Source organism: Triturus cristatus, chromosome 7 (genome assembly GCF_964204655.1).
Source record: "Triturus cristatus chromosome 7, aTriCri1.1, whole genome shotgun sequence".
Lineage (NCBI taxonomy): Eukaryota > Metazoa > Chordata > Amphibia > Caudata > Salamandridae > Triturus > Triturus cristatus.
Window position 1 is genome coordinate 932,530,220 of NC_140590.1, and position 15,702 is coordinate 932,545,921.

The window sequence follows — 15,702 nt, forward strand, 5'->3', positions numbered from 1 at the left end:
TGGTGGTTGGGTCCGGAGTCGAAGTCTTTTTTTTGCAGCCCAGGTGGGGGTCGACGTCCCACCATTTGGTGCACTTCTCGTGACGTCGTCCTACTTCCTGCTGAAGTCCCACCTCGGGGCGCCATCTTCGGATTCTTTTTTTTTTTTTTTGCACCCTAGGCAATTTTCAGTATTTCTTCTTAATCATATCCGTTCTCACATTTCTTTTCAAGTCTCTTTTTGTTCTCCATTCTCTGTCTTTCCCCCCTCTTCTCCAGCCTCATCTTTCTGGCGGAGGTGGGTAGGTTCGCTAGTGAATCCAGAAAGATCTTCAAGCTGCAAAACTACACCGACAGGTAAGAAACTATTCGTTTTGCAGCGTGAATCTTTCTGGATTCACTATGCTGTGCATCGATTTTGTAGCGGTTTGTCATCTTTGTGGCGGCTGGGTGGAAGATGAGCGTTGGTCGTTGAATATATGTTGAAGCACCTTCTGTCCTACTTGTACTTCCTTGTTCATTTGTATATCTACGCAGTAGTGCTTAGTGAACGTGTGCACTGAAGCCCATGTTGCCGCCAGGGATAGGTCTTGAATGGGTGTGTTTGCCACAAAGGCAATCGTTGCTCCTTTCTTCTTTGTGGAGTGGGCCCGTGCCCCTTCCGATAGTTCTTGCCCTGCCTGTTTGTGGCAGAATTGTATCGTCAGTGCGATCCATCGCGCGATGGTGCCTTTCGTTAATGGTCTACCCAGGAAGCTGGTTGCGAAGGACACAAAAAACTGCTTAGTTTTCCTGTGCTCCTTGGTTCTCTCGATGTAGTGCATCACCGCCCTTCTAGCGTCTAAAGTGTGCAGTGGCCTTTCTGCGCCTGTGGCTGGGTTCTGAAAGAAGCTTTGTATTTGTATTGTCTGGTTCATATGGAATGCCGACACCACCTTCGGCATGAAGTGTGGATCAGTTCTCATTAAGACTCTGTCCTTGTGTATTTGGATGCAAGGCTCTTGCAGCGTTAGCAGCTCGCTTGCTCTGCGCAGTGAGGTTATTGCCACCAGAAAGGCGGTCTTCATTGTTAGCATTTGAAGGGAGGCCTTGTGGATGGGCTCAAAGGGCGCCTTCATAAGTTCCGTTAGGACTAAGTTGAGGTTCCGCGGCGGCATCCTCTTTGGTGGCGCTATCCTTTTTGCCCCCTCCAGGAACCTCTTTACTATTCTTGATGTAAAAAAACTTTCACCAGTCTCACCTCGTGTGTAGGCTACAATCGCTGCGAGGTGTACCCTTAGTGAGGATGAACATAGTTTAGCCTTTAATAGGTGCGCGAGGTATCTCAGCACCGTTGATTCCTTTGTCAACTTATTTTGCAGTTTATTTTTCCTGCACCCTTGTGTGAACCTCTTCCATTTTTCCCCATAGCATTTCCGTGTCGTCGGTCTCCTTGCCTCCTGGAGCACTCGCATAGTGCTTTGAGGTAGCTTAAGGTGTGTGAACTCTATGTCTTCAGGAGCCATGCCGCTAGGCCGAGGCTCTCTGGCTCTGGGTGTAGAACCTCTCCATTCTGCATGGAGAGTAAGTCCTTTCTTTTGGTGAACTTGTGTGGTGGTCCCTGTGCCATCTCCACTATTTGTGAGTACCAGGTCTGTCTTGCCCACTGTGGTGCCACTAGAATCAGCGTCATGTTGCTGGTCCTGCACTTGTTGAGTACCCTGTGTATCAGTGGTATTGGTGGAAATGCGTAGGCAAATGTTTTTGACCAGCTTATCAATAGGGCATTCCCCTGGGATTGTTTTTCTGGTTGTCTGGATGCGCAGTTTTGGCATTTTGCATTCTGGTGTGTTGCAAACAGGTCTATTGTCGGTATACCCCACCTTCCGAATAGCCTTTGCGTTTCCTGTCCATTGAGCTCCCACTCGTGGGATGCTGAAGTCTGCCTGCTGAGCCAGTCTGCTTCCACATTGTCCTTCCCTGGTAGGTGTATGGCCAGCAAGTCTATTTTGAGTGGGATGGCCCATCTCCAAATCTCTTGCGCCAGGTTGGATAGGGAGAATGATTGTGTTCCTCCCTGCTTGTTGATGTAGAACATCGTTGTTGTATTGTCTGTTTGTATCAACACCTTCTGGTTGTACAGTTTTTTCTGGAAGGCTTTCAGGGCTAGGAATACGGTCTTCAATTCCAGGTAGTTGATGTGTCTGACCGCATCTGCTGGAGTCCACAGACCCCTCACTCTGAGCTTGTCCATATGTGCTCCCCATCCCATCTGGGATGAGTCTGTGGTGATGGTCACCATTGGGCTTGGTGGTGTCAAGGACTTCCCTATAGTTATGTTCTCCCTGTTCCACCATGCTATCTCTTCTTCCACAGCGTGCATTACAACCACTAGATCCTCCCAACTTCCGCTTGCTTGTGACCATTGCTGTTGCAGCCATTCCTGCAAAGGTCTCATGTGTAGGCGTACATTGGGAACTAGGTGAATGCATGACGCCATCATCCCCATGATTTTGCTCGCTGTTCTCATTGTCAGAGCTTGCCCCTTCTGGTAGAGGCACGTCTCCTTCAGCAGGGTCAGTGTTCTCTTGTCGCTGGGCATCACTGTTTTCTGTAAGGTGTTGATCTGTGCCCCCAGGAAGATCTTCACCTGTTCTGGTTCCATTGAGGATTTCCCCAAGTGTATTGAGAATCCCAGCTTCGTTAGTGTCCTCGTGACCCGCTGTGCGTGTTCCTCGCATCTTTCGCGTGAACTTGCCTGTATTAGCCAGTCGTCGAGATAAGGGTACACATGAATCCCTTCCCTCCGCAGGTATGCTGCCACTGCCGCCAGGCATTTTGTGAAAACCCTTGGTGCGAACTTTAGCCCGAATGCCAAGGTTGTGAATTGGTAGTGTTCCTTGTCGATGGTGAACCGTAACAGATTTTTGTGCTCCCTGTTCATTGGAATGTGCAGGTAGACATCTTTGAGATCCACGGTGGACATGAAGTCCCCGTCTCTCATTTGTGGGAGTACCTCTTGTAGGGACGTCATTTTGAATTTCTGCGTCCTTACGCACTTGTTTAAGAACCGTAGATCCAGGATGGGTCTTAGTGTTCCGTCCACCTTTGGTACCAGGAAGTAGTTGGAGTACACTCCCTTGTTCCTTTCTTTGAATGGTACTGGCTCTATGGCCTCCTTTAGGAGTAGCTCTTGTGCTTCTTCTACGAGTTACGCTAGCTCTTGTCCTGAGTGTTCCCTTCTCTTTGGTTTTCTGTTTGGTGGTTTCCTTTCCAACTCTATGCAGTATCCGAACTGTAGGATGTCGAGTATCCATTTGTCTGTTATGTTTTGCCATTCCTGAAGGAAACTTCGCAGTCTGCCGCCTACTGGTGTTGCATGCTCGTTGGCGTTTGGTCTGTGTAACCCTCTCGTTTTGGAGCTTTTGTGCTCTACCCTCGGAGGGATCTTGTGGGTGAGCACTCTTTTCCGTGTGAAGTCACTTCAAGGTGGGTTGGTCTCCCCCTCTTCGTCCTTGGCCTCGTCCGTTCCCCCTACTGCGAAAGGACTGGCCCCGAGGCTGGTACTGCCAGTTTTGTTTCTGCTGGGCCTGCTGTCCGTGATTGTCGCCTTGATGTCCCTGCTGGAATGTTTGGTGTGACGTTCCCGGCTGGTTTCCTCCCCTTGCGCAAGGTCTCCGTGTCGGGGTACCTCTTCTCATCCCTCTGAATTGCAGGGCCCCCATGGACCTTGCTGTTTCGTTCTCCTTTTTGAGCTGGGTGAGTTTTTTCATCTACTGGTGCCCCGAACAGCGTTTCTCCGTTGAAAGGGGTGTTCAGGATGTTGTTCTGGACTTTTTTCTTGAAGCCCGAAATCCTGAGCCAGGCTTGCCTTCTTTCTGTTATTCCTATTGCCATCAGCCTGCTTGATGTTTCTGCTCCATCCAACGCGGTTTTAAGGCAAGCGTTTGCTATATTCTTTCCTTCCTCCACTAGATACGAAGCTCTTTGTTGGTATTGCCCGGGGAGGTGCCCGATTAGTTCCCCCATTTCGTCCCAATGTTGGTATTGGTGCCTGTTCAGTAGGGCATTGGAGTTCGCCATGCGCCAGTGCATTGCCGCGTTTCTCTCAATTTTTCTCCCAGTCAGGTCCATCCTCCTGCTTTCCTTGTCTGGAGGTGATCCAGAGGTTGCCGGGACACTTGCCCTTTTTCTGGCAGTAGATGCAATGATGGAATCTGCTGTGACGGATCCTTTGATGTATGGAGGGTCCTGGGAGAAGTGTTTATAATTTTTCTCTTTCCTTGGTGTGATGGACCTGCATGTTGCTGGGTCCTTGAACGCCTCCTTCCCCTGGTTCATGACACTCTGGAGCATGGGGAGGAACTGTCTTCTAGTTTGGATGGGGAGCAGTGTCTCCAGTAAAAAGTCTGCTTTCGGCTTTTCTTCCTCCAGCTTAACACCAAAAGCTGCAGCCGCGCTTTTGACTACCATATTGTAAGCCCCAATGTCATTTGGCGGCGAAGGGTAAGTCTCCACAGGCTCTTCTGGATTTTCGGCGTCGAGGTCCTGCCACTCCAGGTCCTGTGTCGTCGACGGCGCCGAGCCGTAGTTAGATTGTTGTTCCTCATATTCTTCTCCCTCATAGTAAAAGGTCCTCTTCTTCGTCTCCGGGAATCTTCGACAGTTCTTCTGCGTCGAACTCCTCCTGTTCCTCGACTTCTACGATGATCGACGGTGGTTTCGTTGGAATAGTGAATTTTTTCATCTTCTCGTCGAACTCCCTTTTCCTTTGAAGGATGCTCTCCACTTCTGCCTTGAGCCTCCTCTTTTTCTTTTCCATTTCGGAGGCGTGTTCGGTGTCGAGCGCTGGTCTTTTCGACGGAGCCCGAGTTGACGCAACCTTATCTTTCGAAGTCGAACACCCAATTTCTTGGCCTTGCTTCGACGACCTTGGCTTTTCGGCGGTCTTCGGCACCTGGGAGTCCTTCTCGAAGGATCCGCCGGGCCTTTCGTTCTTGGATCCGGTCGTCGAAATTTTCGGCGCCGGTGTTCCTTTCGAGGTTTTTCGAGAGTCTGACTCTGTTTTTCGGGGCCCTGTCGAGGTTTTAGTGCTCAACGTCTCTCCTACCTTGTCAGACGTTTTCTTATCGGTCTCTGCGACCGTGAAGTCATCAGGTCCCTCGGCAACGTTGTCTTCATCGTCGGTGGAGAGGCCCAGTTCGTACAGTGACGGGGCCTTTCCCTTGAACTCCATGTTGTAGTTAGCTCTCCTCTGTCTCTCTCTCACCCGGAGCGTCTTCGGTGTGAAGGCCGAACAGGCGTTGCAGTCCTTGCTCTCGTGGTCAACTGGCAGGCAAAGGTTGCAGACTGGATGTTGGTCCTTCAGTGCGTATTTATGGTGGCAGTTACGGCAGAATTTAAAAGGAGTCTTGTCCCTTCCTGCGCTCCGTGTCCCTGAGTGCGCATTCTCCGTTGGACGTCGAAGATCTCAAGGTTCTCCTCCTTCGTCGTCCCGGCTTGTTGGTCTTCCTTTCTGTAGTCTTCCTCAACTTCTTCTTCGATGAAACTCGTGCTTTTTCTTCTTTTCTTCGCAAAAAACTCTGGAGCTTCACGGTGACGATCCAGACCCAACGGCGGAAAAAAGAATCTGAAGATGGCGCGCCGAGGTGGGACTTCCGCAGGAAGCAGGATGACGTCACGATAAGTGCACCAAATAGTGGGACGTCAACGCCCACCTGGGCAACCAAAAAAAAATAAATAAAAAAAAAAAAAAAAAAAAAAAAAAAAAAAAAGACAAAAGAAAGACTGATTCCGGACCCAACCACCAGACCGCGGAATAATGCACAGCATAGTGAATCCAGAAAGATTCACGCTGCAAAACACAACCACGTCCTCTCAGCTTGCATATTATTCTTGTTTTGCCATTTGCCATACGTGTTTCGGGTAAATTCCATCACTGGCTCCACATAGAAGACCGGCAGCAGCTGGAATCACACTCGCATTGAATTTATGAAAAGTCCTGCCCTTGTGGGCGTATGCATGCTAGGCATTGTGGTTTCAGTAGTTCAGCCATATATTTAACTAAAGTTGCATGCCGCATTTCACTTCCTCAAGATTTTAAATAATTCAAAGTTCATGAAGCACCTGTCACGGGCGATGTTGCATTCTGCACATTTGCGCCTTCACCCAGCGGACCTGCTCACTGTGCAGCGGGGTGCCTTCCCGGCCAGTGAGCAGGTCCGTGCCTGGAACTTGACAGGCATTTGTGGAACAACGTGTCCATTTGGGTGGTTGTTTTATCTGCAGTCTGCCTAAATAAAAGGAGTATTCGACATTGTGTGAGGTTCCTTCATTGTGCAAGCACCTTCATATGGAATATATCTATCTATCTATCTATCTATCTATCTATCTATCTATATTCAAAACTCCCACAACCTCCTGGCGGCGAAGGAGAGACAATTCATTTATTTCAGGAACAGGCATTTTCATTCTGCTTCTATACAAAATCCACTGGAGGATATAAATTAAGGGCGCCTAACCACAAGTTCCAGCATACACTAGGATTAAAGCAATTAAGCAAGGCACACCGGAGGCCTATAAAACGTGAAAATGCAGGGAACTATGGGAGCCAAAACACTGTGTGCAGTTGAATTTGCCTCTGAAGAAAGAGCGTGAATGCTCTGAAACGCGTCAGGCAGGAGGATGTATAGAAGCAGAATGAAAATGCCTGTTCCTGAAATAAATGAATTGTGAAAATTCGCTGGCTGGAGGAGTGAGTCTCTAATGCAGGGCATTTTTGGGAGATATATATATATTTATATATATACACACCATGATCAAGAACTTGACGTTCGAAACGCATAGAAGGAGGAGAGGAATGGTCTGAATAAAAAGTTATAAGAACCAAGCAGAGTGCTGCGTAATTTTTCAACTTTCTGAAGAATATTTTCGCGAGAATTGGTCCTTTTCTCGCCACGAACACCAGCTGAACTGTGATCCCTAAGGAATATATATATATATCAAAAAACCAGGGTGTCCCCAAGAAAACATCACACCTGGAAGGGTTACCGCACACCACCACCAGCAGCAGCGTCCACCACGAGTTCTGGCAACTTCCAATGTGCATATTACCATACGCGTTTCAAGCCGTAGCCCTTGTTCACTGGCATGCAACAGACAAAGTGAGGCAGTAAGGTAAATTAGGAACGCCTTTATTCAATTCAGAGTCCCGCCCATGTGGGCGTGAGCAGGCATGGCATTATGGTAGATGCAGTCCATCTGCTGAGACCCAAGTTCCATGTTAAACCAAGTGGCTATGCTGCCTCACGATGAAAAAAATGTCAACCCGGTTGGGTGGAGGTGACCAAGAACATCACAGCGTAGCTCCCAATATAATCCGGTGGTGAGGCCCCATCCACTCCCAAACTGTGCACGCAATGGCGCGCACCAGGATCCGCCCTTGAGCGGCGGGACATTTCCGCGGCCGGACTAGCCGCATTACATCAAAAAACCAGGGTGTCCCCAAGAAAACATCACACCTGGAAGGGTTACCGCACACCACCACCAGCAGCAGCGTCCACCACGAGTTCTGGCAACTTCCAATGTGCATATTACCATACGCGTTTCAAGCCGTAGCCCTTGTTCACTGGCATGCAACAGACAAAGTGAGGCAGTAAGGTAAATTAGGAACGCCTTTATTCAATTAATGCCTATTAGGGCGGGACTTTTTATTTAAATAAACCACATGTTCTTGCATCCCGTTTCCTGTCTCCTTGCCGCCAGTGAACAAGAGCTGAACCTAGCTCGAAACGTGTATGGCAGAAATGTGCACATCGCTGGGCTGCTACTTACCTGTGTATATGGAATACCACGCCGAGTTGTGGCTTTGTCAGTTGGGGACAACATGGTGTTTGATGTTTAGCGGCAGTTCCAGCCGCGACGAAGCCCCACCGCTACACATACGGGACCTCTCTGCAGGATACTCAGAGGCACTGGAGGGACGGCGTGGCCGACGCAGGCAAGATGAATTTTGCAAACCTGGCAATGAGCGCATGCCCAATCGGGTGTTTATTTTTAATTGGGAGACAGGCACGGAGCCACTTGGTTAATGAACAGAGACTACCTTGACCAGCATTCCACTGTGCCTATTAGGGCGGGACTTTTTATTTAAATAAACCACATGTTCTTGCATCCCGTTTCCGGTCTCCTTGCCGCCAGTGAACAAGAGCTGAACCTAGCTCGAAACGCGTATGGCAGAAATGTGCACATCGCTGGGCTGCTACTTACCTGTGTATATGGAATACCACGCCGAGTTGTGGCTTTGTCAGTTGGGGACAACATGGTGTTTGATAGATATATATATATATATATATATATATATATATATTCACTGAAAAAACCATAGGTTTCACACATGTTATAGTTAGCGGAAATTTTACTGATAAAAAAACCAGTGAAATTGCCCCGTTATAGTTAGTGCTGGCAACTATAACTCACGCGACCGCAATCTTCTGCTGATGCTAATACTGTATTTAGACACTTATTTGCCCATGTCTTCTTCCATACATTTTTAGCTATACATATATTACAAATATTTTTTTTTCATAAAGACACATATGTCATCAGCAGAAGATTGCGGTCACGTGAGTTATAGTTGCCAGCACTAACTATAACGGGGCAATTTCACTGGTTTTTTATCAGTAAAATTTCCGCTAACTATAACATGTGTGAAACCTATGGTTTTTTCAGTGAATTTGCAAGGTTTTTTAAATGCTAATTCCTAACTATAACGTGTGTGAAACCTATGGTTTTTTCAGTGAATTTGTACGGTTTTTTAAATGCTAAGTTACTTTACGCCATTCGAGGCGTGCGCGCCAACTTAACGCAGTTCGTTCCGTGCACGGTTTTTATCAACTTTAATAAGCCCTGTACATTTGGTGGCCTTCGGCCACCAAAAGTACAGGGGGTGGGGTCAATGTGGATAGTGTTTTTTTTATTTCGATTTTATAATTTCATGTTGCCAAAATTTTTTTTTTTTTACCTATTAATAAGCCCTGTACATTTGGTGGCCTCCGGCCACCAAAAGCACAGGGGGTGGGGTAAGTGTGGATAGTGTTTTTTTAATTTTATTTTTTTTACCGTACGCTTACGGTAAGCGTACGGTAAGCGTACTCGGCGAAATTGCCGAAAAAAAAATAAAACCGTTTTTGCTCTTGGGGGATGTTTGGGAACTCCCTCAACATGACTGTGTGGGAGGGAGTTGTCAAAAATGCCCCGTAACATGTTTTTGGGCATCAAGTTTGAGAAATAACTCTCAATGCGAGAGACAAAATGGCGGACGCCGCTTCCTGGTTTCGGCCGATTCGAATGTTTACTAAGATCTAAGAGCCAATCAGAATCGCGCTCGCGCACGCCACCGTACGCTTACGGTAAGCGTACGGTAAGCGTACCGTAAGCGGGCTCAGATATATATATTGATTTAAAGGCTATTTTCTCAGAATCTACTGAACAGATTTACACCAAACCTACAAAAGGCACTTCCTTGACCTAGGGACTACCTCTCTGCCAAATTTCTAGTAATTCTGTTCAGCCGTTCGGGCTGTAGCTCGTTCTAAAGGTCCTATGGAAAAATGCATGGGAAAAACGCGTTTTGGGACCCCCCTTTTATCTCAGCCCCCGCTTGACGAATCCCCCCGAGACTTTCAGGGTAGGAGCGGAGCGCCCCACCTATTTTGAGAAATTCGCGAGGATTCATCGACCGGCGCCAAAGTTATTCAAAATAGAATGTTGAGGTTTTCCTATGGAAAAGGGGTCCTAACTATAACTACCTACTGGCGACCGCCAGTAGGTAATATATATATATATATATTATAGTTAGCGGAAATTTTACTGATAAAAAAATCAATGAAATTCCCTCGTTATAGTTAGTGCAGGAAACTATAACTCACGCGACCGCAATCCTCTGCTGATGCTAATACTGTATTTAGACACTTATTTGCCCATGTCTTCTTCCATAAATTTTTAGCTATACATATATTACAAATATTTTTTTTTCATAAAGACACATATGTCATCAGCAGAAGATTGCGGTCGCGTGAGTTATAGTTTCCTGCACCAACTATAACGGGGGAATTTCATTGATTTTTTATCAGTAAAATTTCCGCTAACTATAACATGTGTGAAACCTATGGTTTTTTCAGTGAATTTGCAAGGTTTTTTAAATGCTAATTCCTAACTATAACGTGTGTGAAACCTATGGTTTTTTCAGTGAATTTGTACGGTTTTTTAAATGCTAAGTTACTTTACGCCATTCGTGGCGTGCGCGCCCACTTAATGCAGTTCGTTCCGTGCGCGCACGGTGCGCTTCGCGCACCCTGCGCGCACAGTGAGCACGCGGTGCGCTTCGCGCGCCCACTTTACGCAGTTAGTGCCGTGCACGCACGGTGGGCACGCGGTGCGCTACGCGCACCGCATGCCCACGTTACGCTAGATGGGCCATGTACGCACGATGCGCTTCGCGCACCGTGCGCACATGGAGGACATATTATGCGCTTCCTTGTGATAGGTAATCTGTTGAAATTTTTGGGGGAAATGCTGTGCTCTTATACGCCATGCACAAATGGTGGCCTTCGGCCACCATTTGCACACGGGGTGGAGAGAGTGTGGATTTTTTTTTTTTTATTATTTTTTACCGTAAGCGTACGGTAAGCGTACGGTAAGCGTAATCGGCGAAATTTTCGAAAAATAAAAAATTAGCGTTTTTTGCCTTGGGGGATCTTTGAAGACTCAACTAATATGGTTATGTGCATGGGCGCTGTCTAAACAGCCCCTTTATATGTTTTTGGCATTTGTTTATCAGCTCCCCCCCTCAGAGTGCGAGAGAGAAAATGGCGTCCGCCGCTTCCTGGTTTCGACCGATTCGAATGTTTACTAAGATCTAAGGGCCAATCAGAATCGCGCTCGCGCACGCCACCGTACGCGTACGGTAAGCGCACCGTAAGCGCACCGTAAGCTGGCTCAGATATATATATTGATTTAAAGGCTGTTTTCTCAGAATCTACTGAACAGATTTACACCAAACCTACAAAAGGCACTTCCTTGACCTGAGGACTACCTCTCTGCCAAATTTCAAGTAATTCTGTTTAGCCGTTCGGGCTGTAGCTGTGTCTAAAGGTCCTATGGAAAAATGCATGGGAAAAACGCGTTTTGGGACCCCCCTTTTATCTCAGCCCCCGCTTGACGAATCCCCCCCCCCCCCCCCCGAGACTTTCAGGGTAGGAGCGGAGCGCCCCACCTATTTTGAAAAATTCGCAAGGATTCGTCGACCGGCGCAAAAGTTATTCAAAATAGAATGTTGCGGATTTCCTATGGAAACGTGGTCCTAACTATAACTACCTACTGGCACACACACACACACATATACAAGACGTTTGTATGCCTTTGCAACCTTTTCATTAAAATTTAATTTGTTTCTACGGAGTGCCGTCTTCCGAGTGACTGTTTGGGAGCAACTGTGTAAATAAATATACACACACACAAATATATACATACAACCCCAACTACACACACATATATACACACACATACACATATATACACACATACATATATTCACTTAAAAAACCATAGGTTTCACACATGGTATAGTTAGCTGGACATTTCCCTCGTAAAAAACCAATGAAATTCCCCCGTTATAGTTAGTGCAGGCAACTAGAACTCACGCGACCGCAATCCTCTGCTGATGACGTCAGATATTACATCACTGTATTTAGACACCCATTCTATCTCAAGGGAGCTCACCAAAGGAGTGCCACAGGGCTCATGCCTAAGCCCTACACTATTCAATATATACGTAGCCCCTTTGGCGGATATTGTAAGATCTCATGGATTCACCCCTGTGTCATATGCCGACGACACTCCGCTTTTGTTCCCCTTTAAAATCCTGACGCCCACAGTACAAAAATCCTTTGCGGACGGAATGAGGGCAATATCCCACTGGATGGCTATTAATCGCCTCCAGTGTAATGTAGGCAAGACTGAGGTAATGTTGTTTGGAGAGGCCACACTTCTGTGGTCCCCGGAATGGTGGCCCCCGGATTTAGGACCAACTCCTACCCCCAAACAGACTGTTAAAAATCTCGGCGTGCGCCTGGACAAATCTCTTCTGTTTAAAGAGCACACAAACCAAGTAGCAGGTTACTGTTTTCATGTCATTGGACTGCTACGACGAGTCTTCCCATTTCTGTCAGACTTCTATAGGAAGACTCTTGTCCAAGCCTTGGTTACAAGTAGATTGGACTACTGTAATGGCCTGCTGGTCTCGGCAAATGAGGAACAACTACAGAGACTACAGGTGGTCCAAAATACAGCTGCGAGACTAGTTCTCAACGCTCAGCCAAGGTCTCCATCATTCCCCCTCTTGACAAAACTCTACTGGCTGCCAATTAGACAGCGTGTAAAATTTAAAATCTGCTGCACTATCCACAACTGTCTGTTTGGCAATGGACCTAAATATTTAAAAGAACTATTCAAATCCTACATACCCAGTCGTACCCTGCGATCCAGCAGCCAGCAACAACTTCAGATTCCAAGGATAAAAAAAAAGCCAGGCAGGGAGGGCGAGCCTGGTCTTACAAAGGCCCTATCCTTTGGAATTCATTGCCCCTTGCTCTCAAAAATATTACTAATTTTCAATCTTTTAAGAAGTCCCTGAAAACGTTTCTATTGGTTGCCTGTTAGGCCTCTCACCCCCTTCTTTTTCTGATCAGCATAAGATCTTGGCTCCTTGGTAAATCGTAAGCGCGGAGATACCCCTCCGGGGGGTTGACTTCCTGCGCTATACAAGACTACAAATAAATAAATAAATGTTTACCCATGTCTTCTTCCATTAATCTTTAGCTATACATAGATTACAAATATTTATTTTTCAGAAAGACACATATTTAATCAGTGATGTAATATCTGACGTCATCAGCAGAGGATTGCGGTCGCGTGAGTTATAGTTGCCTGCACTAACTACAACGGGGGAATTTCATTGGTTTTTTACGAGGGAAATGCCCAGCTAACTATAACATGTGTGAAACCTATGGTTTTTTAAGTGAATTTGTACGTTTTTTTAAATACTAAGTTATGTATTTATTAATATTTTTTTGTTCAGGTTTTTCACCATGCGCGCACGTGTGCGCGCTGTGGGCACTCTGTGCTCTTCGCGCACCGAGCGCCCACGTTGTGTTGTGCGTGCCGTGCGTGCACGGTGCGCACACCCCGCGCTTTTTTGTCAAAAAAATTAAATGTTTTTTTCGCCCTTGGGGGGTCCTTCAGTGACCCCCTGACAAAGGCTAGGGGGTCAGGAACTGTCCACCCTGCCCCCTTTTCACGTTCTCCACCTATGTTTTTCACTGCCTCAGACTGCGAGAGACAAAATGGCGGCCGACAATTCCTGATTTCGACCGATTCGAATGTTTACTGACATCTAACAACCAATCAGAATTGCGCTCGCACACGGTGCGCGCTTATAGATATACATGTACTTTTAACTGAAATTTTCTCAGGAACTACTGAACAGATTAACTCCAGATATTCAAAAGGCACATCCCTGACCTGAGCACTACCTCTCTGCCAAATTTCAAGTAATTCTGTTCAGCCGTTCGGGCTGTACCTTGGACTAAAGGTCCCTATGGAAAAATGCATGGGGAAAACGCGTTTGGGACCCTCCTTTTTTCTCGGCCCCCGCTTGACTAATCAACCCGAGACTTTCAGGGTAGGAGCGCCCCACCTATTTTGAAAAATTCGCGAGGATTCGTCAACCGGCGCCAAAGTTATTCAAAATAGAATTTTCAGATTTCCTATGGAAACACGGTCCTAACTTTAACTATCTGCTGGCGAGCGCCAGTAGATAATATATACATCTATATATGACTAACACCACCATCACTGGATGACTCAGGCTTCAGTAATCAAAGGAATTCTCAGTAACATGTGAAACGCAAAAGGGATGACTGGCGGCACTAGAAGGTCATACTAATGGCAGAAGACACACAATGTAGATTGCACAAACACAATAAAGGTACAAATGGTTGCCTAAGTGTGGTCTCTGCTTGATTGGATACATGCTGATTAATACAAGCAACCCATTAGAAAGCAAGATTAAAATTAAATCAAAAGGGAGAATGAAGAAATTAAACACTATTATTGTTAACCAAATCTTACAATGAAAAACATTTTGTGCAGTTCTAAGAACTTCATGAAAGTGAACTGCGGTATATAGTAGCATTCCAATATCATCTGCAAGTCTGTGGCTAAAGGAATAAACATGGACACTGCATACCTGAAACAGCCAGAAAGTCATCAATTGATGTGATGTCATCAACTGCATCAGTCAGCACACGTACTTGTCTTTCCCACTGCTCCTTGAAAAGGTCCATAGTCTCCAAAGCGACTTTACTCTGAGGTTTTGCAGCTAAGGCTAGAGCTGCATTGATAACCTAAAACAAGCAGAAACATTTCCTTGATGGTATGTCACACATTCTTGTATGTTGCTCTCCATCACTCAGATAAGGCCAGACATTAGAATGCTCAGTAGGCAAGATGGAAACACTTTTATAAACACAAATTTGAAACATTTTAAGGAATGCAATACTTTTTTCCTAGGAGACCTAGGGTAGTCAGTCATATCCTGCGGTCAGTATACAAGTTTACAATTTTTGTACCAGAGACAATACTATTGCTCTCCCATTGCATAACCATGTTAGTCAGTTTGTGCAGTTGAAAATGCAGTGAGGGAGGACAGTCAAGGCTAAGCCTATGTGTTACCCTATGTGGCTGCAGGGGTTACAATCTCAGATACAGTACAACAGAAAATAACAAAATCAATCCTGAATCAAAGTTTTATTTTTACGATAAAAAAATGATTAGTTGAATAGATAAATGGAACAGGTAAAAGGAAAAATTGTACTTTCCTGTTGCAGATTGTAGCGCAGTAGGCTCCTGTAGGAAACTGGCTCTGTATATACTATACTAAAATGAGGTAAGTGAGAACAGAGTCCAATGGAACCCCTAGGATAGGCAGAGGTAAAAGTGGATAGCACCTTACGCTCTATTTGTGGTAGTGTGGGGGAGCAGTAAGTCTTTATCAGAGGGTAGTGTAAAGCATTTGTTGTACACACTCAATCAGCAAATGATGTCACACACTCAGTGACTGAACTCAGACCAATTTTGTTTGTATAAAAATATGAAGGTATTTTATTTCTAGAACCAAGCCAAGCCTGGCACATGTAAGTTGGTCGAATTTCAGGGGGAATCTCTAAGATGCCCTCTGTGTGCATTATTCATTAAATCCCACACTGGCATCAGTGGGGGTTTAATCAATGAGTACATTTGTAGAGCGCTTGGGGAAGGGGGGGGGGGGGGGTGCTGCTACTGCTCGAACAGCCAGCTCCTGAGAAGTCTCCTGAAGGTCAGCAGGTCCTGGGTGTGTCGCATGCGGATGGGGAGGGTGTTCCAGGTCCTAGTGGCTAGGTGGAAGAATGATCTGCCGCCGGCAGTCGCTAGTCTGATGTGGGGGGACAGTGGCGAGGGCGACTTCGGTGGAGCAAAGCTGGCGGTTCGGGGTTTAGATGGTGAGTCGTTCGTGAAGGTCCGGTGCTGTGAAGTGCTTTGTTAGCGTGGGTGAGGAGCTCGAAAGTGATCCTCTTGTTGACGGGGGTCTTTCAGGTGGGCTGTGATGTGGCTATGAAGGGGGATGTCGAGGATGAGGCGTGCAGAG

General features: G+C 46.4%; 1 protein-coding gene across 1 annotated transcript in view; it reads right to left on the reverse strand.

The window, feature by feature from the left end:
- CTNNA1 (catenin alpha 1) overlaps positions 1–15,702 on the reverse strand; it is a 282,300-nt gene that overhangs the window by 105,647 nt on the left and 160,951 nt on the right. Inside the window, exon 11 of the mRNA XM_085617884.1 lies at positions 14,266–14,422. Coding sequence (XP_085474010.1) covers positions 14,266–14,422 — 157 coding nt within the window. The remainder of the gene's footprint in view (positions 1–14,265; positions 14,423–15,702) is intronic.